Raw genomic sequence first — 25,900 nt, forward strand, 5'->3', positions numbered from 1 at the left:
CCTGAGCGGTATGATGGCTGCGTGGTTCCATGGTGTTTATATTTGCGTACTACTGTTTGTACAGATGAACGTGGTACCTTCAGGCGTTTGGAAATTGTTCCCAAGGATGAACCAGACTTGTGGAGGTCCACCACTTTATTTTTTTTCAGAGATCTTGGATTTCGTTTGATTTTCCCATGATGTCATGGGAAAGGCACTGAGATTGAAGGTAGGCCTTGAAATACATCCACAGGTACACCTCCAATTGACTCAAATGAGGTCAGAAGCTTCTAAAGCCATGGCATTATATTCTGGAATTTTCCAAGCTGTTTAAAGGCACAGTCAACTTAGTGTGTGTAAACGTCTGACCCATTGGAATTGTGATACAGTGAAATAATCTGTCTGTAAACAATTGCTGGAAAAATGACTTGTCATGCACAAAGTAGATGTCCTAACTGACTTGCCAAAACTATAGTTTGTTAACAAGAAATTTGTGGAGTAGTTGAAAAACAAGTTTTAATGACTCCAACCTAAGTGTATGTAAACTTCCAACTTCAACTGTATATTAACACTAGTGCAAACAGCTAACTAGCTCGCATATTGTACATAAACAACATATTAAAGGACCACACATACACACACACACACACACACGCACCCACCACTAAACTAAAATCTCCATGTCTTTCTCTGCCTCTCAGACCCATCCGCTGTGCCCTCACACTTGGTCAACTCTTTCCTGCCTAAAGAGCCGCCTAGGACTCCCGAGAGCCTGGCCCCCATGGTGGCCCTGCGAGGGCCTGTCTCCAACCCCTCAGGGTCTCCTCACCTCGCCAATATTATGCACCTTCCCATGCCCCCTAGCTGTATCATGGAGGAGCTACAACGAGCCTTTGCCTCAAAGGCGAACCGGCAGGAAAGGTGAGCAGCACAGCCCATTCACTGCAAACAGACATAACCTCACCATTATGTGACGGGGAGTTCATGTTGTCTCATGTTTTGGAACTTAAAGCCTGTAGGTATAAGGCTTTATAACTTGTTATAAGCATGTATGAGACTTTATAATGTCTTAAAATAAGGCTTATATTATATGTCTCTCTATGTATACATGCTCATGGCAAGTCTTTTACAATGCATTATAACTGGATAATAATAGGCATGGGAAGGTGCATAATATTGAGGACGTGAGGAGACCCTGAGGGGTTGGAGACGGGCCCTCTCAGGGCCACCATGGCGGCCGGCTTTTAAGTAAAGCGTTATTTAATCCCTCATTGATGTTATAGTCGATTTCAGTGTACATCCGCCATGTTGCATGTTCACTCCCCCATTGAAGAATCCGGTGATCACTCCAATGGTATATTTACCTAAATGCTCACCTACTGTCTCCATGTTAACTCCTACCTGTATGTTACATTTCAAATGGACCTGCACCGCCATGCTCACCCATCCATAAACCCCTCTTGTGCTGTTAACCCCTGTGCTGTTAACCCTCGTGCACCCTCCTCCCTCCTGTGTTCCCTCAGTGTGCATGGGCCTGCTGAGCCGGGCTCAACCCCGTGGCGGCGCTCTGATGGGCGACTCTCTCGCTCCTCCAGCTCGGAGAATCCATCGATGGCGAGCGGCGGCGTTGTCGACTGGCTACACCAAGCAGAGAGGAAGAAGGAGGCGGAAGAGAACAAGGAGAACATGCGGCTGGACCAGTGCTTCTCCGACGCCTCGGGCCTCCCCCATGATCAGGATGACTGGAACGACTCCGTCATCTCTGGTGGGTCTGCATGGACTTTTCTTAAAGGAAAGATTGCATTCAACGATATCCACCAAATAAACAACATGAATTATATCCCCCTTCCCAAGCGATATATAACAATTCAAAAGTAGACTTTAATTTTTAAACATTCTAACTCCTGGGCTCAACATCGGGGGGAAACCAGACGAAGGGTTGAGACGGTTGAACGGCAGTTACAGCAATTTTAAGACATTGTTTTTGGGCATTATGGACTCTCCTAAACTTGAGACCTGCAAGTGATTTGAGGTTTGAGTTGAATGTGCACATTTTAGGTTAGGTTTCTGCCCTGTGAGAGCAATCTCGAAGTGATCGCTGACGTCCTGTGTGTGTGTATGCAGGTACACTACCTCGCAGGCTAAGGAAAGAGCTCTTGGCGGTGAAGCTTCGGAATCGACCCAGCAAAGAGGAGCTTGAAGACCGGAATATCTTCCCAGCGCGGACCGAACAGGAACGTCAGGAAATACGCCAGCAGATCGAGATGAAACTCACCAAGTAAGTGGTGTCATCTTCACCCACCCCTTTCTCAATGAATCTTTCCTTAATTCCTCACATCCTCTTGCCTCCTCCTCTAAAGGCGCTGGAGAAGAAGGTCCAAGGAAAGGGACCTTGGACCTTCTTCTCCAATATGGTTCGGAATCACGCAAGAAGATAGGATTCAAGGAATAGTGGAATTGATAAAAAGCCCATCTAGATCACATCCAGTAGGCCTACTGCAAGGACCCCCTTCGTTTTCTACATATTTCCTACCCTTTAGTGCCCTCAAACTCAACTCTAGACCTTGAAGCCAGTTCCACTGCTTGTTTTCATTGTTCCCCTCTAATCAGGGACTGATTTAGACATGGCACATCAGGTGGGTGTAATTAATTATCAGGTAGAAGAGAGAACCAGCAGGCTCAGGACCTCGTAGGGTAAGAGTTGAATACCCCTGCTATAATGGATGGATGCAAACCTGGGTTCAAATACTATTTTAAATCTTTCAAATACCTGCCAGATGGGAAGGGTTTGCAGTTTCGGAACTATTCTACTGGTCCATTTTTAGCACAGATAAAGTATCTGAAATGATTTAAAATAGGACTATTATACTGGTCCATTAAGCACAGAAGGTATTTGAAATTATTTCAAATAGTACTTGAACTCTGGTCTGGATGGACAACATGAACCTGAAGGCTCTTTTGGGACATAAGACCACACTATTGATATTGATTGTGTATAAAATGTCAATGTAAATACAGATAGAAATCTGTGAATGTCCACGAGAGAAGAGTCTGAACAGTGATAGAAGAGGATGAATCTATACGCTTACTGGTAGTGGCAATGTTGGAGTCGGTGGGGGTTTTAGAGTGGAGGTGAGAAAGACAATCTGATTGAGGAGAATTATCCTCTCGCCTTGCATTGACTTGATTTGCGTCGCCCCTTGTTAATCTGGCATTGTTCTGTACATCCTTTGGAATCAACGCTTGGACTTGGCCAATCCTAATAGTGTCTCTATTGTGTTGGAGGGATTTTAAAGCAGCCAAGTGCTAAACCTGCTGATTGACCAAATCAAGGTTTTGACAAAACCAATCCTTAGTTGAGGGAGTGAGATGAGTAATTACACTGAGTGGTTTCATGGCCAATTGGAGTAAAATCCTGCAAACTCTAAACTTCATTGTTGACGTGGTTATACAAGTAGAATGTGGCGCACTGTGATAAAATACCCAGATTCCTTCTCAAGAGCAAAAACTATGTATGATTTCAAGAATGCTACTGGAGGGTTAGAGATAAGAAATAAGGAATCGTGCATTTCCATTTTTCTATTGACTCCTTTTTGTTGGTGTACTGTTTAGTTGTACTGTCCATGCCATTTCACACAAGACATTCAATCACAGGAAGTTATTAGAATTTGAACACAACCTCCAGTAACAGTCTTCGCTATGTACAGGCCAGGGGGGCACTGTAGATATTAGCATATGGACACGAGACTTCCAGAATAGTAATGGAACAAAACGCTTCTCTAAACCAATAGTTCTTGTACTGTACTGTTTCACATTAGCGGAAAACCACAACAGTTCGGTATGAGTACAGAATGTGAAGTCATTTCAGGACTATTCCTTCACACCAATGTGTCAAGCTGGGGTACACCACTGTGTTATGTAACCAGCCACTTATTATTATTATTATTATTATTTTTTTTTTTTATCTTTATTTTAACATGGGAAACTTGAGACCTAGGTCTCTTTTACAAATGTGCCCTGTAATAACGCAGTCGAGTGCTACTCACCTTCAGAGAAAGCGATTTAACAGTAGGAGACTCCCAGGAAAACAATCGACCTCGGGCTATTTTTAGTTCCGCTCAAACTAACAGGATACTCAAATTGTAATTTTTGGCATAGGACAACAAGAGAATGTATTCACTACCAGCTGCAAACAAACACCTTATGTAAAAGGCCACGTCAGAGCAGCAGTGGCAGCATGACTTGTAAGAGGCTTGCGTAAGAGCCCCAGGGTCAGGCAGTGTGCTTTGTGAAGACGAAATTCCTCTTGCATGGGAGTGAGATGTGGAGCTGTCTGAGGAAGGTCGCATTGAGGTCGCCATTGTAGGCTTGTCACCCAAAAGAGCATAGATGCAAAAACTAGCATCAAACATAATAATTTGCTGTGTGATTTCATTGAAAGGGGTGCACACAATGCAATTGCGAGTTGTATTTGTAAATGAATAATATGCCTTCCATTCTATTTGAAATATGATAGTTATTTTGCTCAATGGTCTCTGCCAATTTGCTTGTGCAAAATGCTCTCCTAAGTGTGTAAAGAACTGCATCCCAATCGGGTGTCCTATAGGCTGTGTACTGAATTAGACCCAATTTGAGATGAACTGGTAAACATATTTCAGGGGGACCACTATACCTCTAACATTTCTCCCCCTAAATGTCTGAGTTTTGACTGTTGAATTAAGCCTGATTTATGATGTGATTTGGAAACTAGAATCTGCACACACAGTGGGCCTCCAGGACCACGAGTTGGAGACCTGTGTGAGCACTGTGGAAGAGAACTCACAGGAGCATAGGGCACCACCCAAGCAGTCGGTCCCAATTTGTTCCCTACATCTTCCCCTAGGCCCTCTGATCTGAGGCCTACAGATCAGAGATTTTCAGATCTGTACAATGGAAGCGATATGATGGAAGCAGCACTACATTACTCCTACCTATCCAGACCCTTCAGATCAGCAAACATGGAAGGGTTAGGACCAAGGGGTAGAGGTAGGGAGTGATTTCAGACCGGCTGTAGGGACTCTTATCTCAGTATACTATCATTTGTGCTCCCATCGTCTAGTCAGTCAGGGCTGTGGCGGTCACGAACGTTTTGTCAGCCGGTGATTGTCAAGCAACTAACTGTTGGTCTCATGGTAATTGACCGTTAATTAACAAACATTTAGTATCTCCTGGCATCCACTACAAGCCACGGATGTTGACCTTTTAAAAAGTCTAATAAATCCATGTAATATAGCCTACACCTATCACAATAAATCCATTATTTATTTTAGACCGGTCTAAAGAAGCATGATATGAAGAAATATAGTCTATTTCAGAAGAACAGAATAGTATGCTATGCCAAATGGCTGTGGGCTACACTAGTTAATTTAGCAGACAAGATTTTCTTAGAATTCCGTGGCATTATTTTATAGTTTGAAGAATTTAATAAAATGGGAAGGATATTTTCTCCAAATGATTTGAGGGAGTGCGCACATGTGGTTATTCTGTTTTGAGAGATTAACAAAGAAATCGGTACTCCTTTGTGCTTCATTTTAGAGGTATTAATGTAACTTTAGTTGCTCTACAATCGTTGGCCGATGTTTTGAATTTTAATACATTGTTAGGCTGCATGTTGTGACTAATGAAAAAAGTAGCATGAAAGGCATGAGCTCTACTTTGTCTTTTGTACAGGCTGTAACACTACATAAGTCACTCAGTCACAATTTGACAAGCACTTGATAATGCCTTGAATTTCATGGCGACATCCCCTTTGTGTGGCATAATGCACCCTAAAAAAATCCATGCCTTTTCAGGCCAGTGGCTGTTGTGCCCTTCACGCTCCATCACGTGATCGGGCCTTTCTCACAGGCTACAAGTGAAGACGGCAGGTGTGGGGCTACAGGTAGCATAGTGGTTAGAGCGTTGGACTAGTAACCGAAAGGTTGATCGAATCCCTGAGCTGACAAGATAAAAATCTGTGGTTCTGCCCCTGAACAAGGCAGTTAACCCTCTGTTCCTAGGCCGTCATTGAAAATAAGATTTTTTTCTTAACTGACTTGCCTAGTTAAATAAAGGTCAAATTAAAAAAAGACATCAGGGATGCAACTGCGCACGTCCTTATCCAATTCCGAGGTGCATTTTGAAGATATTGGAAGAACTGTCCGCATTTACTTTTCGTCAGCCAACAAGATGAGTAGGCTTAACGTACAGCAAAAGCATTAGCCTATGTCAATTTTCTATCCCCCATAGTACAAAGGTCGACGTATTCTATTCTGTGCGAGAATAAATAAATATTCTAAACTAGCTTAAAAAGCTTAAAATAGTCTGGGACAGTTGTGGGATGCGATAGATCCCAAATTAATACAACCACTAGCATCAACTGTTTTACTCAACAGATCACTGAGCTTAAAATGTTGATAAAGGATTAGGCTATATTATTCACCTAAGCACGAATGTTCCATTAGCGGAAAACATTTAGAATGGACAATTATCATGCACCTGTATCAAAATGGGCAGCTGGAAAAATGAATGTCATCTATGCTTTTCCCCGTGGTTTATTTTCATGCCAGCCATGTAGGCTATACTCCTGTTGTAAATATAAGCAATGTGCTTAATATTAGGAAAGTTGAAAAATAAACATAGAAGGTGTCACACCTGATCCTGCTCCCGCTCCAGCGCCAGGCTCCCCAGCATTACACACTCCTGCCACCATTATTACGCAAAGATGCATTCCACCCCCGTCATGCGCATCAGTAATTATTGGACTCACCTGGAATCAATTACCTCTGTCATTACCTCCCCTATCTCTCTGGTTCCCCTCTCTGTTCCCTGCTTCTGTATTAATTGTCGTTTTGTACCAGTGTGTTGATGCTGTTCTTGTCTTGGTCTTTGTCTGTTTCCTGATTTTAAATGTTGACACCCCGTCCCTGCTTCTCATCTCCGGTGTCGGTCCTTACAATCGATCTAGCCTAAGGAAAGCTGATCCTCTTTTTAGTAGAGGCCATCACTCTGTTTTCTTGTGCAATTCATAGCCTATTGAAATGTTGCACAACATGACCTCATGGGCTCTCATGAAGTGTTTGATGAGATTGTCTAAAACATTTGCATTGATGTCAGAGTGATTAGAGGGACAATAGAGTGCTGAGTACCAGGCAGTTAGCAAGTTTGGTATGACCATCAGCAGCATCAGAGCTTGGAAAAGCATAACTATCATGACTAAACGGTCATGTGGAATTTGACTGCCTTTGACTGCCGGTATGGCAGTAATTCAGTCATCGCAACAGCCCTAGTCACAGTTACCTCCAGACAAAACAGAGACCACATGAAAAGGTCCACTGCAAATATTGAGACTTGTAAACATTTTGATTCGCACACTAGAGTAGACATTTATTTGAGCTGCTTATTCCTTCTTTACGTGGTAACACTAGTAGTATACAGTGCATTCGGAAAGTGTTCAGACCCCTTCCCCTTTTTCCATATTTTACATTACAGCCTTATTCTAAAATTGATGTAAATTTAAAAAACTCCTCAGTCGACAAACAATACCCCATAATTACAAATCGAAAACCGTTTAAATCTTTTGAATTTTTATTACAAATAAACATACCTTATTACATAAGTATTCAGACCCTTTGCTATGAGACTCGAAATTAAACTCATGTGCATCCTGTTTCCATTGATCATCCTTGCAACTGGATTGGACTCCACCTGTGGTAAATTTAATCGATTGGACATGATTTGGAAAGGCACACTTGTCTATATAAGGTCCCACAGTTGACAGTGAATGTCAGTGCAAAAACCAAGCCATGAGGTCGAAGGAATTGTCTGTAGAGCTCCGAGACAGGATTGTGTCGAGGCACAGAGCTGGAGAAGAGTACCAAAAAAATTCTGCAGCATTGAAGGTCCCCAAGAACACAGTGGCCTCCATCATTCTTAAATGGAAGAAGTTTGAAACCGCTCTTCATAGAGCTGGCCGCCCGGCCAAACTGAACAATCGGGGGAGAAGGGCCTTGGTCAGGGAGGTGGCCAAGAACCCGATAGTCACTCTGACAGAGCTCCAGAGCTCCTCTGTGGAGATGGGAGAAGCTTCCAGAAGGACAACCATCTCTGCAGCACTCCACCAGACGGAAGCCAAACAGGATTCTCTGGTCTGATGAAACCAAGATCGAACATCTCTGGAGAGACCTGAAAATAGCTGTGTAGTGAGCCTCCCCATCTAACCTGACAGAGCTGGAGAGGATCTACAGAGAAGAATGGGAGAAACTCCCCAAGTGTAGGTGTGCCTAGCTTGTAGCGTCATACCCAAGAAGACTTGAGACTGTAATCACTGCCAAAGGTGCTTCAACAAAGTACTGAGTAAAGGGTCTGAATACTTATGTAAATGTGATATTTAAATGTAAAATGTTTAATACATTTGCAAAAATGTCATTATGGGGTATTGTGTGTAGATTGATGGGGAAAAAACAATTCAATACATTTTCGAATAAGGCTGTAACGTAACAAAATGTAGAAACGTCCAGGGGTCTGCACTGTATGTGCCAGTTTGCTGTGTATGCTCCATATTTTGGTGACACTGCACTTTTTTAGAGAAGGGAAAGCCCAACTATATTTAGCCCTGAAGATGGCGGAGAAGAGGGAAGCTTAGCAGAGGAGTAAAGTATATTTCCCCAGAGTACCCTTACTGAAAGGCAAAAACAGTCCATCACTCCCGGCTTAGATCTCCCTAACGGCTCCGAGCTTAGATTTAATTTAAAACATTTCCTAGTCTCTCCAGATAAGAGAAACTGCCAGTTGTGGTGGGAGCAGAAAAAAAGATGCTGTCCTAACTTATCACTGGGATAATGACACATTCTGTCAGGTTATTTCACACTGTGATAACGGTCTATCAATAGTGCTCTCTGCCATCCACTTCTGCTGCTACGGCGGGGCTATTCTTAGCTCAGATACTATTGAATAATGCATCCCGGTGCACCTCTCTCTCTCTTTCTCTTTTTCTCTTTCTCTAAAATGTGTGTTGGTGGGGAAAGTGCAATATACAGTAGGCCAGAATGCAGATGTTTTTTTATTTTGAAGGAGAGTGGAATTCCAAACTCATTCCTATTTTTATGACAGGATGGGAGAGAAGCAGGGAGACAAAATATAGGGCAGAAATGAGTAGCGTTTATGCCGGGATAGAACCGGGATCCCCGCTGCAGGGGAATCAGGCCTATATGGTTAGAGAAGCGAGAGCGTTACACGCTTGACCAGACTCCGGGCCAGCAAAAGATGTGTTTTGCGGAGAGCTGGGTTACTGTGACTGCTCACTGCAGTCTGGCTGTCAATTTGTGGTTGAAGGATAAGAGGCCTAATGCCTGCTTTAACCGCCTACTCAAAGTTGACTTTCCTTTTCTTTCCGGGCACGACTAGCATGGCTTTATATTTATCCTAGTAGTATGTTATAGGCTATATGTTATACTACTAAGGATTCAATCCAAACGGGTTACAGGACAGCTCACTACGGACCTTTTAATGGTAACTTACGCTTCAGTGCGTAAATGAATGCGATCTCTGAGTGTTTGGGGAAAAAAGGCCTTTAAAAGGGGTCATCACTAGTCATAAACCCACGTATTACTACAATCTGATCTTAAAATCTTTTTTTTATTTTTACGGTATGGCCAATTTTGGCTGTGGCTTATCTAATGGGAACCTTTTAAAAGGAACATTGGCAGCTGTGTAGTAGGCACTAGTTAAAGGTAATTTAGGCTTAAGCCAACATGCGCAGCATTTACCATGCGATCTCTGCGAACATCTGTCAAAAATGCCCAATTGAACCAGGCCACAGTGTTTGTAAATTCTGTCATTGTAGGACAGTGGGTAGGCTACCTTATACACCTGCAGCATATACTGGGTATTCATCTCATGTTCTATGTTCAAGAAAAACAGAATATCTAAACTGTATTGTATTTTAGACAGCTGTCCTTCAGTCAATATAGGCCTATATAATTATAGGGTAAGAAACATCAAAACATAAATATTTGTATGAGCCCTCTGTCTCTTGACTTTATCTTTCCAAATCCCCCAAGTTAAGATATTATTTGTTGCCAAGAAAAGTAAATGTTCTAATCTACACATACACACAGCTATGATTAGGCAGGCCTACATTGCAACATAATACCCACTGGTGGGTTGCTGAGGTGTACTGTAGTAAGGGTTCCCTGGGAAGAATCCATTGTATTAGATTTCCATGAGAAACGTGTTGCTAAGCAACCCATCGACCAGGTCAATATCATGGTGATATAGCATCCATTGGGGCTTTGAGAGTGATTCTCCATTTCATCTGTTGAAAATGTTATGCCACCACATCTGTTGGAATGCCTTTCTCATTCACTCGCACTGGACTGGCAGATGTGGGATATAGATGATGGCTCTTGTGTTGTGAAGTGTCTTTTTTGGTGATTGGAAAGTAGGCCGACATGTTCAAAAATAAATGTCTTAGACAAAACAAGCTTGATATGAAGTGGGAAGATCCGTGACAAAACTTTCCATAAATGAATGTAGGCTACAATACAATTTATTGAATACATAGTAGCCCTAGATATTAAACACAGACACTTTGTAACTTGTGCATTCTGAGCATGATCTCAAAAAATACACCTAACATGGGCTAATATTATTTTTCCTTGGAAAATGTATCTATCGGACAAAGGGAAACTTGTATCAAATTAATGAATTATTCTGCAGTTATTACTAGTCGCAAGTCTAAGATTTCCTGCTGTTTAAATGTAATTTCAATATTGATATACCTATTGATTCTCATAAATGTATTAATGCTGTAGGTCTATAAATGCACAACTGACTTAGCCTACCTCATAACCCAAACTTAATCTAGCATATAGATTTCATAACCTACATTTCATCATCTTGTAATGATCCTATTAAACACGTTTGTCATTTTCTTGAATACAAGCATGATTACTCTGTATATTTGCATTGCATTATTAGCATTCACCATTAGCATACTTTGCTTATAAATGTTAAGGTTCCAGCACCTTCATCTTTTCAGAGGTAGTGAGCAGCACGTGGCGAGGTCAACGCGTGCAGCTTCAGGGTGCGTGACCTGACTTTGGTCCTCACTCAGAGCGTTGGACTTTTGAAGGTGATCTGGGGCAAGGCGTGCTGTGAGGTTGTGCGGTGCCCTCTGTCTTGATACCTTCATCTTTCGGGCGGTGGGTTTGACCCATGCTGTGTGGAGCTGACCCCTATCTATTATTGATATTAAAGTCTTTGAAATGTTCCCTTGCACAGGTGACTCCAAAGCCATTTTGGTTTATGTGGATTGTTTGAAGCGTTGATAGTGAGGTATACGTAAACGTGAATTAGTCATTATTTTCTATTGTATGAGCCTGTATGAGCTTATTAATATGCAATCATTATTAAATAAAATAATTGGATTGTTTAATTACCAGTTTGTGATATAGATGTGTAGCTTCCAATGTCAGAAGTACATTTTGATAGGCGAGTCAAGATAGGGTAATTGTAACCTATTTTACTGTAGGTAAATTGTAAAAAAAGAAGCAGCTTTGTGATAATGAGAAATGTAATTGTCTGAATAGCGATGGGGGATACCTTAAGCGGTAATCTCGTTTGCACCTCCTCCTGACAACAAATTATGCATGCAGTCGGAAAAAGGAGGCAGTCTGAGTAGCACATCACGACCCAGTTCAAAAAGGTTGCTGCGTGTGTGTGTCGCGTAGACTGCAAGGGATGACCGTGAAGCGAGCAGCTGCACAGGCAACAGCAGATGACAGTAGAGCTAGTGTTTGTTCCTAGTCTCTCTATTATTTCAAGATTTGAGACAATAGTATAAGGCAGCCAGAGCTCAACCGTAGTATAACGGAAAATACCCAAAATTGCACGTCTGTGGGTATTCCAGATGTGGGGAGTGTCTCTACCAAAGCATCATAGTCGGGGTCTAGACGCGAGATGGAAAGACAGGGAGTTCCCCGATAGAACAACTACATTGAGAAGAATTGATCCGGCGGACTCGGTTTAAAAGTTACTTCTTGGATGTTGACGAAACTTGAATCGAAAATGGTTCAGAACGTGGTTCTGGTGTTTTTTCGCAGGAGACTCAGCCAGAGACCAAATGTGGAAGAGTTGGAGAGTCGGAATATCCTAAAACGTGAGTTGTAAAATTATTTTAATATCTGCTATTTTTATATATCTATATATTTTTTTTCATTAAGCTATGTGAAATTCATGCACAATTTCTGAATAAATCTACCAAGGTAGACAATAAGCCTACATAAATTTATTATGATAAATACATTCACTCATGTAAAATTCAGGAGGCAGAACAGATAAGCACACATTGTCTTCCAACATACATAACCCAACTTGATGTTGGCCAAAATGTTGGTGATGGCATTCTCAGGAGACCATTTTATTAGGATCTGGATCTGACCCTCAGTGGAACAAGATTCACACTCCTGTAAGGAATTATGTTTTAAACTTTCAAATATATCCCCATGGATTAGACTTCATTCGTAATGTCTGAAGCCTAATCTGTCTCTACAGTCACAGAGTGGAACACAGTGGGACACTCTTTCACCAGTAGATAAGGTTTAGGGTCAAACAGTGATATCACTGTTATGTGGATTAGAGGGAAAACAGTGATGAAAACAAGTGACATCATTATTGGGAAATGTGTTTTCCAACCTCAAGTGTTCTTATCAGTGTCTTTGTCATATCACTAATTTATTTTCTTCTCCTTGGTTTAGAGAGAAATGACCAGACAGAACAAGAAGAGAGGAGGGAGATCAAACAGCGGCTCAACAGAAAGGTATATTATTATACTAATTAATTACTCTAGTATTATTTGTGTAATATTACAGTAATGCAACCTGCTGACATCAGATTTATTTCTTCTGACTAGTACTTGTTCTGTTTGTATATTTTGTGTTAATCTCATGCTGTGCACTAGATAAATATTTATTTTGCTCTGGATAAGAACATAAAAAATATGTACATTGGTCCTAAAAGACCTTGTATGGCAAAATCGTTACTTTTCTGGGAGCAGCATTTTGATGCAAAATCACGAATGAATACAGGAAAAAGTCAAACATGGGTAGCTAATGTAGTCCTTATTCAACCAAACACGTGCCTGTCAAATGACTGTACTCATTCATACCAATGCCTCTCTGTTCCCAATGGTGTATTTCAGCTCAATCAGCGGCCCACAGTTGACGAGCTACGGGACCGAAAGATTCTCATTCGTTTCAGTGACTATGTAGAGGTGGCCAAAGCTCAGGATTACGACCGAAGAGCAGACAAGCCCTGGACCAGGCTCTCTGCAGCCGATAAGGTGCGTGTCATTGGTGTCAAAAACAAGGAACCCTTCTGCAGCATCTCTTCCATTTCACATTCACCACTTAAAGTGACTGGCACATACCCTTATCAGAGCATGTTGTGATGTAGGGCCTATTTATTAAAGGCCTAAAAGCATTGAGTTCTGGAACTGTGAAAACATACTGTTGTCCTTGCTACCACCTCCATAGCGCCAGCATGTCTCACTGTTATGGCTAAGACCTTGTCGTATTATTATTTTTTTTACTACTCTCTCAAGCTATGTGACAATTTTCGTGGGTCAGTGTGCGATGTCCGTCTCCGCTTAAAGGATGCTCTCTAGTCTAACGCTCGTTGTATTCCTCCACAGGCGGCTATCCGAAAGGAGTTGAACGAATTCAAAAGCACCGAGATGGAGGTGCACGCCTCGAGCAAGCACCTCACAAGGTAAGTGGGTGTGATTGCTTCTACTCTCTGCTGCGGCTGCCTCTATTTTTAGCTCCCCAGAAAAGATCCACAGAGCTAAAGATCGATGTGCATGCTTAAAAGGGGGAGGAGGGAAGTCCTTGCTTACCTTCCCGGGGGCCTGATATTGGCAAGAGAAATGACAAATGCTGTCTGTCCCCAATTAAGCATGTGCGGTAAACGAAGATCCTCTAGTCAATTTGTGAGTGACCTAGGGAGAGCGGCCCCACTCACCCGGCACACAAAGCTGTGCTAAAAATAGCCCAAGATTGATGAATAGCTGTAATCATAACTGGAGTGATTACAAAGGCACCTTCTGTGCTCACAATCACCCCCCCCCCCCTTCACTCTTTCACCTCCCTCTCCTTTTGTAGGTTCCACAGGCCGTGAATACGAAGGGGAGTTTCTTCTGTGAAGAAATAATGCTGAGCCTAGAATTTTCGGTTGCTGCGTCGGTGGCGGTTAGAAACTGCCAGAGCCCGGAGGACATTCTTCCAGAGCCCATTCCTTTGTCTGCAGGGTGTCCTTAATTCCTCCAGCGCGCCCCTAGGTTTCGTCGAGGGGAGGTGGACAGACGGTGATGTTTGGGGGTGCGACAGTGAATCCCGGAGGCTGTGTCTCCAACGTGGGAGCTGACTGGAGGAAGAAGACTAAAGACAGAACCTCGAACTCGGACTCCGTCTATCTGCCCGTCGGTTAAGATGGAGCTGAGGGAAGAACAATGCCTGTGTGTGCGTGTTTTTTCAAACTGACTCCTTTGAGAATGTGGTTGAATGCGTACAGGGAAGATGACGTTGTGCATGTGACCAGCTTCACCTTTTTTTTTTTTTGAATAACGTGTCACTTGAGGAGGATGGGGGGGAGGGGGGGACTGTGTGGTCGGCCGTGGGTGAATTTCGTACCAACTGTATCTGTCAATCTGAACCGGACTGTCAATGTTTTCACTCAAGAGAGAACCTTTGTAAGCACTACTTGTCTTCAAAATACAAGGTCTTCAAAAAAAATGTATGCATCTTATTTTTGGTAATCACCATTTTTTTAAATGTATTAATAAACAGATTGCTAGGTAGCTGAACAGGTAAAAGCCTCAATCCAGCCTTCCCCTTTGTATTGCTCAGAAAGTAGCAAGATACCGTAGTAAGCAGAGTGAATATGAGATTCATGGGTCTGACAGGCAATATGAGATAATATACAGCAGGGCTCTCCAACCCTTTTCCTGGAGAGCTACCGTCCTGTAGGTTTTCGCTCCAACCCTAATAATTACTGATAAGGGTCTTTCTAGAAATATAGGGGCCAATATGTGACATCAGGGTAAAAATGTCAATGGTTTTATATACGATTTTCTTGCAGCTTCACTGGGTAGTTACAGGAATAAATGTCTAGGTATGCACAATAAAACCATAACTCCACCTAGCAACAACAAAACATCTACATGTCACAAGAAACATGGACACTGAACGTTTCTTTGTCATGCCTAGTTGCCAGCTCTTTTTGTGCTTTAGTCAACTTCTCTATCATTTATAGCCATGCTAAACATTCCTGAAGAATTAAAAAGATAAACAGCATTTTTATGTTTTAGTAGTTGATATATCATATACTAATACAATGGGTTCTGTCAAATCATTGACAATAATGAAATCATTATAACCAGTAATCCCTTCACGCATTGTGTGTGTGTTTGAAAACTAGCTGTCAAATGATTGCTTCCTTTGTCCTTGTTTCCTCCACTGCTTGTCTCGCCTTGAAAGTGCATTGTAGCCTATGGGGAGGAACCTTCACTCCTCTCCCCCAATGTGCTGTGAGAGGGAGGTGAGGAATGGGCGAAACAAGGGGAGAATCTCAATTGCATTTCCTTGATTCCTCTATCCTCGACTGTCTCAAAACCCATTGGATAAGAAGGTGAGCGTGGAAGGACTGCTGACCATCTCATCCAATGGGTTGACAACGGATGCGACGAATCAATGAAATGTGATTGCGCTGGAGGAAATGCTGCCGTCTTATTAACCGTCTTAACCAACAACCAACAATGCTATTTTTTGCATTGCTCGTAACTTGTTTTGTACATAATGTTGCTGCTACCGTCTCTTATGACCGAAAAGAGCTTCTGGACATCGGAACTGCGATTGCTCACCTCAAACTGGACGAAGTGTTCTTCAATGAGTAGGACTGGAGGGATATAATACAGAAACCCGACCAGGCCCAGATCCTAATATCAACCTGGCCCTACCTCATAGTGATTCATCTGGTTAAAGTTGGTCTTTCTGTTAGAAGCATTAGATTTCGCAATCCATACATTATTTGGGACTGTGCAAATCAAAAACAGGTTTTTAGACATGTTTGAAAATGTATAAAAAAAACGGAAATATCACATTTACATAAGTATTCAGACCCTTTACTCAGTACTTTGTTGAAGCACCTTTGGCAACGATTACAGCCTTGTCTTCTTGGATATGACGTTACAAGCTTGGCACAGTTGTATTTGGGTAGTTTCTCCACTTCTCTGCAGATCTTCTCAAGCTGTCAGGTTGGAAGGGGAGGCTCGCTGCACAGCTATTTTCAGGTCTCTCTAGAGATGTTTGATAAAGTTCAAGTCCGGGCTCTGGCTGGGCCACTCAAGGACATTCGGAGACTGTCCCGAAGCCACTCCTGTGTTGTCTTGGCTGTGTGCTTAGGGTTGTTGTCATGTTGGAAGATGAACTTACGCCCCAGTCTGAGGTCCTGAGCACTCTGGTGCAGGTTTTCATCAAGTATCTCTCTGTGCTCTGCTCTGTTAATCTTTCCCTCAATCCTGACTAGTCTCCAAGTCCCTGCCGCTGAAAAACATCCCCACAGCATGAAGCTGCCGCCACCATGCTTCGACGTAGGGATGGTGCAAGGTTTCCTCCAGACGTGAAAATCGGCAATCTTGGTTTCATCAGACCAGAGAATCTTGTTTCTTATGGTCTGAGAGTACTTTAAGTGCATTTTTGGCAAATTCCAAGTGGGCTGTCATGTCTTTTACCGTCTGGCCAGTCTACCATGAAGGACTGATTTGTTGGGAGTGCTGCAGAAATGGTTGTCCTTCTGGAAGGTTCTTCCATCTCCACAGAGGAACTCTGGAGCTCTGTCCGAGTGACCATTGGGTTCTTGGTCACCTCCCTGAACCAAGGCCCTTCTCCCCCGCTCAGTTTGGCCGGGCGGCCAGCTCTAGGAAGTCTTGGTGGTTCTAAACATTTTCCATTTAAGAATGATGGAGGCCACTGTGTTCTTGGGGACCTTCAATGCTGCATAATTGTTTTGGTACCCTTCCCCAGATCTGTGCCTCGACACAATCTTGCCTCGGAGATCTACGGACAATTAATTTGAGCTTGCGGCTTGGATTTTGCTCTGACATGCACTCCCAACTGTGGAACCTTATATAGACAGGTGTGTGCCTTTACAAATCATGTCCAATCAATTGAATTTACCACAGGTGGACTCCAATCAAGTTGTAGAAACGTCTCAAGGATGATCAATAGAAACAGGATGCACCTGAGCTCAATTTCGAGTCTCATAGCAAAGAGTCTTAGTGCTTATGTAAAAAACAAGTTTTTGCTTTGTCATTATGGGCGCTTGTGTGTAGCTTGAGGACTTTTTACATTTATTTAATCCATTTTAGAATAAGGTTGTAACGTAACAAAATTTGGGAAAAATCAAGGGGTCTGATTCTGAAATTGATATTTGTCCATAAGAATAACTTGAATATGTTGACACACTGCTTTCATCTTTCCATGCCAAGTAAGGTACATTATGGTTTCTGTGAATACACGTTTTTGTTTTAAAAAGTTTAATAAACTTAGGCAACCTTAACAGCAAACAAATAGCAGGCAACCTTGTACAGATAAAATGCCATTCAAACAATGTTCACAGAAATGCATTATTTATATTGAAAATACTACTCTTATGGAGAGTCAGTTAAAACTATAAAAAGTTATTAGTGTCAAACATCACTGCAAAAATGATCTGATAAAAAAATGTTAATATAAATTCACATTTGATAATTTTTTAAATAAGGCATGTATATATATTTCTTTAACTTATGCTTAATATATTAAATTTGATTACAGCTAACATGGAATGACAGGCAAACTTCACAGAACACAAACATATCTTATAAATGTGCAGAGGTACTTGATTTGGGTTTAAAATCTTGGTCCCTCTGGCAGGAAAAGAGCCTGTAGTCCTCTCCTCACACTCATTATCTCCTCGTCTTGCTGAGGAGAGACACACAAAAACACAGCCCTCAAATACACTTGCAACACCTCAGGGGATGCAGTCTCAGTCTGCGCTAATAAAGGTAGCACTTTTGAGTAGGACTTTCAAAAGAGGGACCTCTTTAATTTCCCATAAATCTAAGCCGGGGGGGGGGGGGTTCTACTAAACTATATGTAATTGAAGGACATAATTTAGCTAAATGATTTTTTTATTTGAAGACCTCTAGAAGTATATAAAACAGTATATTTTCTACAAAAATATATTTTTGGCCTTACTGCTATTAATTAGCCCATACAAACGGATTGAATAACAGATTGTCCCCCACCAAAATCTGAAGGAAGTTTGTTCTGAAGTGTGTATATATATAATTTATTTTATTTTTTACATGTATTTAACCCCTTATTTGTGGCACTAAACAGTCTCCAGATTTTCTTTCATTCATTTTTTCAACTGGTGCCGGGTAACCTTCAGACAAGTCTTGTGAGGCCTGTGGGCATCCTAGAGCAAAACAATCGACATGTTCGTGAGAGTCTCACCTTTCCACAGAGGGGTCAATTAGTGTGTAACCCAAACTGTAAAGGACGCTACAGACAGAAGTTGGCATATCAGCTGTACCGACTTCAGACGAGTCCCAAGACTCTTGTGGGGGTCGTAAGAGCCTCATCTTTCCATAGGGGTCATAATAGTTTGTGGGCCGAACCTGTTCGGACACTACAGACAATTTTCAGGATGTCTCATGGTCTGACAAACGTGTTGTGAACTGAGATGCATCCATTACAAAAAAACATATCTCTAGCTTAAACTGACAGATTTTTTTTAGGGGGATTTAATGCCGTGCGGTGGAAAGAGACATGGGTCTAATTGTTTTTTAGTGCCTTGCCTAGTCACAACTGTCATTTCCACTCACCATTTCTTTGAAGAGTCTGTCCTGAACTGATTTCATATCTTTCCTCATCAGGCACATCTGAAAACAGTTGGTGACGACAAATATTTGTTAAGGTTTGAACTCTTCACAGTGGCACACGGCAGAGAAAATGGGGATAAGCATAAATCCTATTGCTTAAAACTGAGCTCAGATGAGCTGAGTTTCTGGTAAAAAACATTGTAACAGGTACGCCTGTGAGACATAAGGAATGCATGTTGATCAAAACACAAGGTGACATGTACTTTAGATTTCGTGGGTCGGCTGTTCCTCTTTCCCTATTCTCTGTACTTATGCTGTATGGAATTGTTGTGTTTATGATCAACATAGTGGGCTACAGTTTATATGAAGCGGGAGGCTACAGTGTAGATGAAGTCTAGCGCTAAAGTTTGGATGATCCACACCTGAGAGGTGAAGATCCTCTCCTCGTACTCCAGGCTGTGACACACATCGGTCTGGAAGGTACTCTTGAGGCTCTGCAGTCTGAGGAGGGCAAAGAACGAAAAGGTGAAAAAGAGCAAATGAGCCATGGGTGAGAGAGAGCGTGCGAGCGGGAGAGAGAGGGAGGAGAAAATGAAACATAAAAATAGTAAACCTTTACCACTATCACATGTGTGTTTTTGTTGCATTGTAAATAAATAATCACCAGTTCATAAATAATAAGAAACAATGAGGGACATGAATGTATCAGGGACATGACCTCACAGTGCAGTTGCATTGTTTAAAGTAGAGAAGTCAGGTTAGAACTAGGACAATAAACTGAAAATTATTGATACTGATCATTTATTGCAGGAATTTTGCTGATATCGTTCATTACGATAAGTAGCCTATACTAGAGAACGGTAAAGTTTGAAATGAAATAAGTTTGATAATATGGGGCGATTGTTACAACCATCAAACTAGTAAATCATATCAAATTGCACTTGTCACATGCACCGAATACAACAACCTCACTGGGAAATGCTTATTTACAAGCCCTTAACCAACAATGCAGTTCAAGAAAAAGAGTTAAGAAAATATTTACTGAATAAACTAAAGTTTTAAAAAAAATCAACAAAAGTTTAAATTACATAACGAGGCTATATACAGGGGGTAGAGGTTAGTCGAGGTCATTTGTAAAGTGACTATGGATAGATAATAAACAGAGTAGCAGCAATGTAAAAACAAAGGTCAATTTAAATGTACGGGGGGCCATTTGATTAATTGTTCAGCAGCAGTCTTATGGCTTGGGGGTAGAAGCTGTTAAGGAGCCATTTGAACCTAGACTTGGCGCTCCGGTACCACTTGCCGTACAGTAGCAGAGAAAAGTCTATGACTTGGGTGACTGGAGTCTGACAATTTTTGGGGCCTTCCTCTGATACTGCCTAGTATGTAAGTCCTGGATGTCAGGAAGCATGGCCCCAGTGATGTTCTGGGCCGTACGCCCTACCCTCTGTAGCGCGTTACGGTTAGATGCTGTGCAGTTGCCATACCAGGCGATGATGCAACCGGTCAGGATGTTCCTGATGGTCCAGCTGTAGAACCTTTTGACGATCTGGGGACCCATGCTAAATCTTTCAGTCTCCTGAGGGGGAAAAGGTGTTGTCGTGCCCTCTTCAAAACTGTCTTGGTTTGTTTGGACCATGATAGTTCATTGGTGATGTGGACACCAAGGAATTTGAAACTCTTGACCCGCTCCACTTCAGCCCTGTCGATGTTAATGGGGGCCTGTTCTGGCTCCACTTCAGCCCTGTCGGTGTTAATGGGGGCCTGTTCCGCCCTCCTTTTCCTATAGTCCACGATCAGCTCCTTTAGTCTTGCTCACATTGAGGGAGAGGTTGTTGTCCTGGCACCACACTGCCAGGTCTCTGACCTCCTCCCTATAGGCTGTCTCATCGTTGTCGGTGATCAGGCCTACCACTGTTGTCGTCAGCAAACTTAATGATGGTGTTGGAGTCATGCTTGGCCACGCAGTCATGGGTGAACAGGTAGTGCAGGTGGGTGACCATGCCAGACTACGTTTTGCAACTACACATGGGGACAAAGATCGGACTTTTTGGAGAAATGTTCTCTGGTCTGATGAAACAAAAATATAACTGTTTGGCTATAATGACCAATGTTATGTTTCGAGGAAAAGGGGAACGCTTGCAAGCTGAAGAACACCATCCCAACCGTGAAATACGGGGGTGGCAGCATCATGTTGTGGGGGTGCTTTGCTGCAGGAGGGACTGGTGCACTTCACAAAATAGATGGCTTCATGAGGAAAGGAAAATTTTGGTGGATATATTGAAGCAACATCTCAAGACATCAGTCAGGAAGTTAAAGCTTGGTCGCAAATGGGTCTTCCAAATGGACAATGGCCCCAAGCATACTTCCAAAGTTGTGGAAAAACGGCTTAAGGACAACAAAGTCAAGGTATTGGAGTGGCCATCACAAATCCCTGACCTCAATCCCATAGAAAGGTTGTGGGCAGAACTGAAAAAGCGTGTGCGAGCAAGGAGGCCTACAAACCTGACTCAGCTACACCAGCTCTGTCAGGAGGAATGGGCCAAAATTCACCCAACTTATTGTGGGAAGCTTGTGGAAAAACGGCTTAAGGACAACAAAGTCAAGGTATTGGAGTGGCCATCACAAATCCCTGACCTCAATCCCATAGAAAGGGGGGATTGACCCAAGTTAAACAATTTAAAGGCAATGCTACCAAATACTAATTGAGTGTATGTAAACTTCTGACCCACTGGGAATGTGATGAAAGAAATAAAAGCTCAAATAAATCATTCTCTCTACTATTATTCTGACATTTCACATTCTTAAAATAAAGTGGTGATCCTAACTGACCTAAGACAGGAAATTGTTAATAGGATTAAATGTCAGGAATTGTGAAAAACTGAGTTTAAATGTATTTGGGTAAAGTGTATGTAAACTTCTGACTTTAACTGTATATACACCCTTATACAGTACCAGTAAAAAGTGTAGACACACCTACTAATTCCAGGGTTTTTTCTTAATTTTTTACTATTTTCTACATTGTATAATAAATAGAAAATTATATCAAAATTATGAAATAACAAATATGTAATAATGTAGTAACCAAAAGTGTTAAACAAATCAAAATATATTCAGAATATATATATTCTTCTTGCCTTGATGACAGCTTTGCAAACTCTTGGCATTCTCTCAACCAGCTTCATGAGGTAGTCTCCTGGAATGCATATCATTTAACAGTAGTGCCTTGTTAAAAGTTATCTGTGGAATTTCTTTCCTTCTTAATGCATTTGAGCCAATCAGTTGCACTGTGACAAGGTAGGGGTGGTATACAGAAGACAGCCCTATTTGGTAAAATACCATAATATGGCAAGAACAGCAGTCCATCATTTTAAGACATGAAGATCAGTCAATCTGGAAAATTTCAAGAACTTTGAAATTTTCTTCAAGTGCAGTCACTAAAACCATCAAGCGCTATTATGAAACTGGCTCTCATGAGGACCGCCACATGAGAGCTGCAGAGGATAAGTTCATTAGAGTTAATTGTACCTCAGATTGCAGCCCAAATAAATGCTTCACAGAGTTCAAGTAACAGACACATCAACATCAACTGTTCAGAGGAGACTGCTTGAATAAGACCTTCATGGTCAAATTGCTGCAAAGAAACCACTACTAAAGGACATCAATAAGAAGAGACTTGCTTGGGCCAAGAAACATGAGCAATGGACATTAGACCTGTGAAAATCTGTCCTTTGGTCTGATGAGTCCAAATTTGAGATTTTTGGTTCCAACCTCCAAAGTAGGTGACGGATGATCTCCGCATGTGTTGTTCCCACTGTGAAGCATGGAGTGGGAGGTATGATGGTGCTTTGCTGGTGACACTGTGATTTATTGCCAGGTCGCAATTGTAAATGAGAACTTGTTCTCAACTTGCCTACCTGGTTAAATAAAGGTAAAATAAATAAATAAAAATTTAGAATTCAAGGCAAACTTAATGAGCACCACTACCACAGCATTCTGCAGCGATACGCCATCTCATCTGGTTTGCGCTTAGTGGAACTATCATTTGTTTATCAACAGGACAATGACTCAACACACCTCCATGCTGTGTAAGGGCTATTTGATCAAGAAGGAGAGTGATGGAGTGTGACATCCGATGACCTGGCCTCCACAATCACCCGACCTCAACCCAATTGAGTTGTACCGCAGAGTGAAGGAAAAGCAGCCAAAAAGTGCTCAGCATATGTGAGAACTCCTTCAAGACGGTTGGAAAAGTATTCCAGGTGAAGCTGGTTGAGAGAATGACAAGTGTGTGTAAAGCTGTCATCAAGGCAAAGGGTGGCTACTTTGAAGAATCTCAAATATATAATATATATTTTGATTTGTTTAACACTTTTTTTGGTTACTACATGATTCCATATGTGTTATTCATAGTTTCGATGTCTTCACTATTATTCTACAACGTAGAAAATTGCAATTAGCACAATTTTTAAGAACTTTGACCCAGTTTGAGATACTTTTTAGTTCTAAACAGTCATGTGAATAGTCATGCTATGACCACATCCCGGAAACACAAATAACTCAGTTCTTTTGAGACAGAGATCCGGCCTCATTCACAACAGAGATACATGTATTTTTGGTCACAGATCATTTCCCCCAGGTTAAAAAAAATGAAACAATGTGTTATGTGGTCCTTTTGTAATGGAGCAGGGGAGGACTAGAGGCTAAATTGCAATCTTTGCAGTGTGTCCGTTTGAGCGGGGGGGGGGGACAACATTTTCCCACCTGGGACTTTTCACTCCCTGAATGTGGCAGAAAAACACACACACACCTTCTAGTCTCTTTCTCCTGGTAGGAATGGAAAGCCACAGACTGCTTCCTCCAGTATGTCTAAGGAGAGAGAAGTGAACTGATAACACTGATTAAATCAACATACAGTCAACTAAAGCATGGGAGGATTTCCCATAGACAATCCAAACCTGAAAGGGTTAGAATACCGGTATACTGCATTGTCAGGGAGGCCTCTTACTATTAAATACTGTTAATGTAGGAGTTTAACAATGTTAAATTCGTTGTGCTAGGTTGATTTACCATTTTAAAAGGAACTCAGATATCCATATTATAAGGGCCCTGGTCAGTTTCCACCACATACATGCGACCAACTGAGCGTCTGCTAAATGACTACAATGTCAATGTAATGTAAGTAATCCTACAGTCAGTTCCTTCTCCATGTTCTTTAGAGTGGATTCGTCCTCCTCCAAGTTGTTGATCTCCTTCAGCAGAACACCCCTGACCTGTTCCAGCTTCTGAGACCTACACACGCAGACAGGGGGAGGAGGAAGGGGAGAGATATTGAGGAGACCAAGAGAGATTGCATGTCCACAATCTGTCAGAGATTGACATATTCTTGTATACTACACAATGCAATCTTTATTGGTCGATTATACAGAGACAATGGACATTTGGTAATTTTTGCTGTCACAGTACCCAGCCCCACCACACACAACAGGCTGGGAGCAGCACAGGGTCAGCCGCAGAGCAGCGCCCCTGGGGCAGGTAAAGGGTTAAAAATGCCTTGCTCAAGGTTACATAGGCAGTCAGTGGCACCTGAGATATTGATGTCAGCAACCCTGCTGTTGCCAGTTCACTATTTAGTGTACACTAACTAACCTGTAGTTTTGAACTCTCATGCTGATGGAAGAGACGTGCTGCTGGACGGTCTTCAGAGACTGCTTGGTGTACAGCTCCATACGTCTGGAGCGATTCTGACGCACGTAACAGAGGTAAGTAGAACATATTTAGGGTCTCCCATAGAATACAAAATCCTATTCACAAAGGCCAAATCACCTTTAAGTGACATCAAACCAAATATGGAGATTTTGAAAAGGCCAGGAAATTTCAACAACTGAACACATGCCCCATTCACTTCCATTGATTGTTAGCTAGTGGTGGCTAAAGTTAGCTGAAGATTGTAGTGGCTGGATTACAGTTTCTCCTGGCTCAGAGACCACTTTCAAGGTAAGGAATAATCTAACATTAAGTTGTAAAATCCTGGATTTCCCCTTTAAAGGCCTACGGAACTTTTGCAGGGTAGCTACACCGGGGCATCAACAAAACAGTACGTTTTTAAAAAGGCAGTGGCTGTGGATCCTGAATTTTCCTCCGGAGTAAAGATCCCGATGCTTCTGTGCATATCACGTTCTGACCATGTGTTTCCTTACCTCTACTTCATGCACACATTTTTGTGGTCTCCTTCCCTTCACATTTCTCACTCTCAAACGTGAATGACAATTCTTCAAGTTTTACCTGTGAAACATTCATGAAGCATCTGCATACCAACCATTTGATCTCAATCAGTTAATGGGGATATGCATTTAGATCTTCTTGAGTTATACAATGTTGTTTCGAAAGTAGCCTACAGCAATCTTTCCTCTGAAAACCTTTGTGGCAGAGGGGGAAAAGGTCTCGGAGGGGGATGGTTGGAGGGGGGGGGGTCCCTCCTCACCTTGTTTTGGGGGCCCGTGGTCCACCATGGATCATTTTTTATATAGGTCTGAGAAGCTCAGTTCCGGTGACTTTTTAAAAGGACTTTCTCATCCAAAATGAATTAAAATAAAATTATGCTGACACAATTTCCACCTCCAGAAATTAGCTGTGTTGTCATGTGTTGTTGCCATGCTGTGTTGTTGTCTTAGGTCTCTCTTTATGTAGTGTTGTGTTTTGTCTAATATATATATCTTTTTTTTTTATCCTAGCCTCCGTCCCCACAGGAGGCCTTTTGCCTTTTGGTAGGCCGTCAGTGTAAATAAGAATTGGTTCTTAACTGACTTGCCTAGTTAAATAAAATAAAACATTTAAAAGCCCAAAAACATATTGGTAAAACATTTTGTTAAAAATATTCCTTAGCTAGATCCCAAATGTGATCCTTTAGAGGGTCCAATGTAGCCGTTTTAATCCATTTTCTTTTATAATTTCTGGGTACAAATTAAGTACCTT

General features: G+C 41.9%; 2 protein-coding genes across 2 annotated transcripts in view; one reads left to right on the forward strand and one right to left on the reverse strand.

Annotated features, from left to right (window-relative positions):
- Positions 1-15,315, forward strand: part of LOC109906995 (phosphatase and actin regulator 3) — a 54,497-nt gene extending 39,182 nt beyond the window's left edge. The window contains exons 5-12 of the mRNA XM_020504802.2: positions 681-900; positions 1,503-1,744; positions 2,104-2,257; positions 12,102-12,157; positions 12,756-12,817; positions 13,199-13,339; positions 13,691-13,767; positions 14,160-15,315. Of these exons, the coding sequence (XP_020360391.1) occupies positions 681-900; positions 1,503-1,744; positions 2,104-2,257; positions 12,102-12,157; positions 12,756-12,817; positions 13,199-13,339; positions 13,691-13,767; positions 14,160-14,175 (968 nt within the window). The 3' untranslated portion in view covers positions 14,176-15,315. The remainder of the gene's footprint in view (positions 1-680; positions 901-1,502; positions 1,745-2,103; positions 2,258-12,101; positions 12,158-12,755; positions 12,818-13,198; positions 13,340-13,690; positions 13,768-14,159) is intronic.
- A 2,387-nt stretch (positions 15,316-17,702) lies between these two features.
- The window catches only part of sycp2 (synaptonemal complex protein 2), a 64,718-nt gene continuing 56,520 nt past the window's right edge, over positions 17,703-25,900 (reverse strand). The window contains exons 37-42 of the mRNA XM_031794123.1: positions 24,575-24,669; positions 24,118-24,217; positions 23,736-23,794; positions 19,345-19,423; positions 18,926-18,982; positions 17,703-18,017 (exon numbers count right to left, since the gene is read on the reverse strand). Of these exons, the coding sequence (XP_031649983.1) occupies positions 17,946-18,017; positions 18,926-18,982; positions 19,345-19,423; positions 23,736-23,794; positions 24,118-24,217; positions 24,575-24,669 (462 nt within the window). The 3' untranslated portion in view covers positions 17,703-17,945. The remainder of the gene's footprint in view (positions 18,018-18,925; positions 18,983-19,344; positions 19,424-23,735; positions 23,795-24,117; positions 24,218-24,574; positions 24,670-25,900) is intronic.

This window comes from Oncorhynchus kisutch, linkage group LG17 (genome assembly GCF_002021735.2).
Source record: "Oncorhynchus kisutch isolate 150728-3 linkage group LG17, Okis_V2, whole genome shotgun sequence".
Taxonomy (NCBI): domain Eukaryota; kingdom Metazoa; phylum Chordata; class Actinopteri; order Salmoniformes; family Salmonidae; genus Oncorhynchus; species Oncorhynchus kisutch.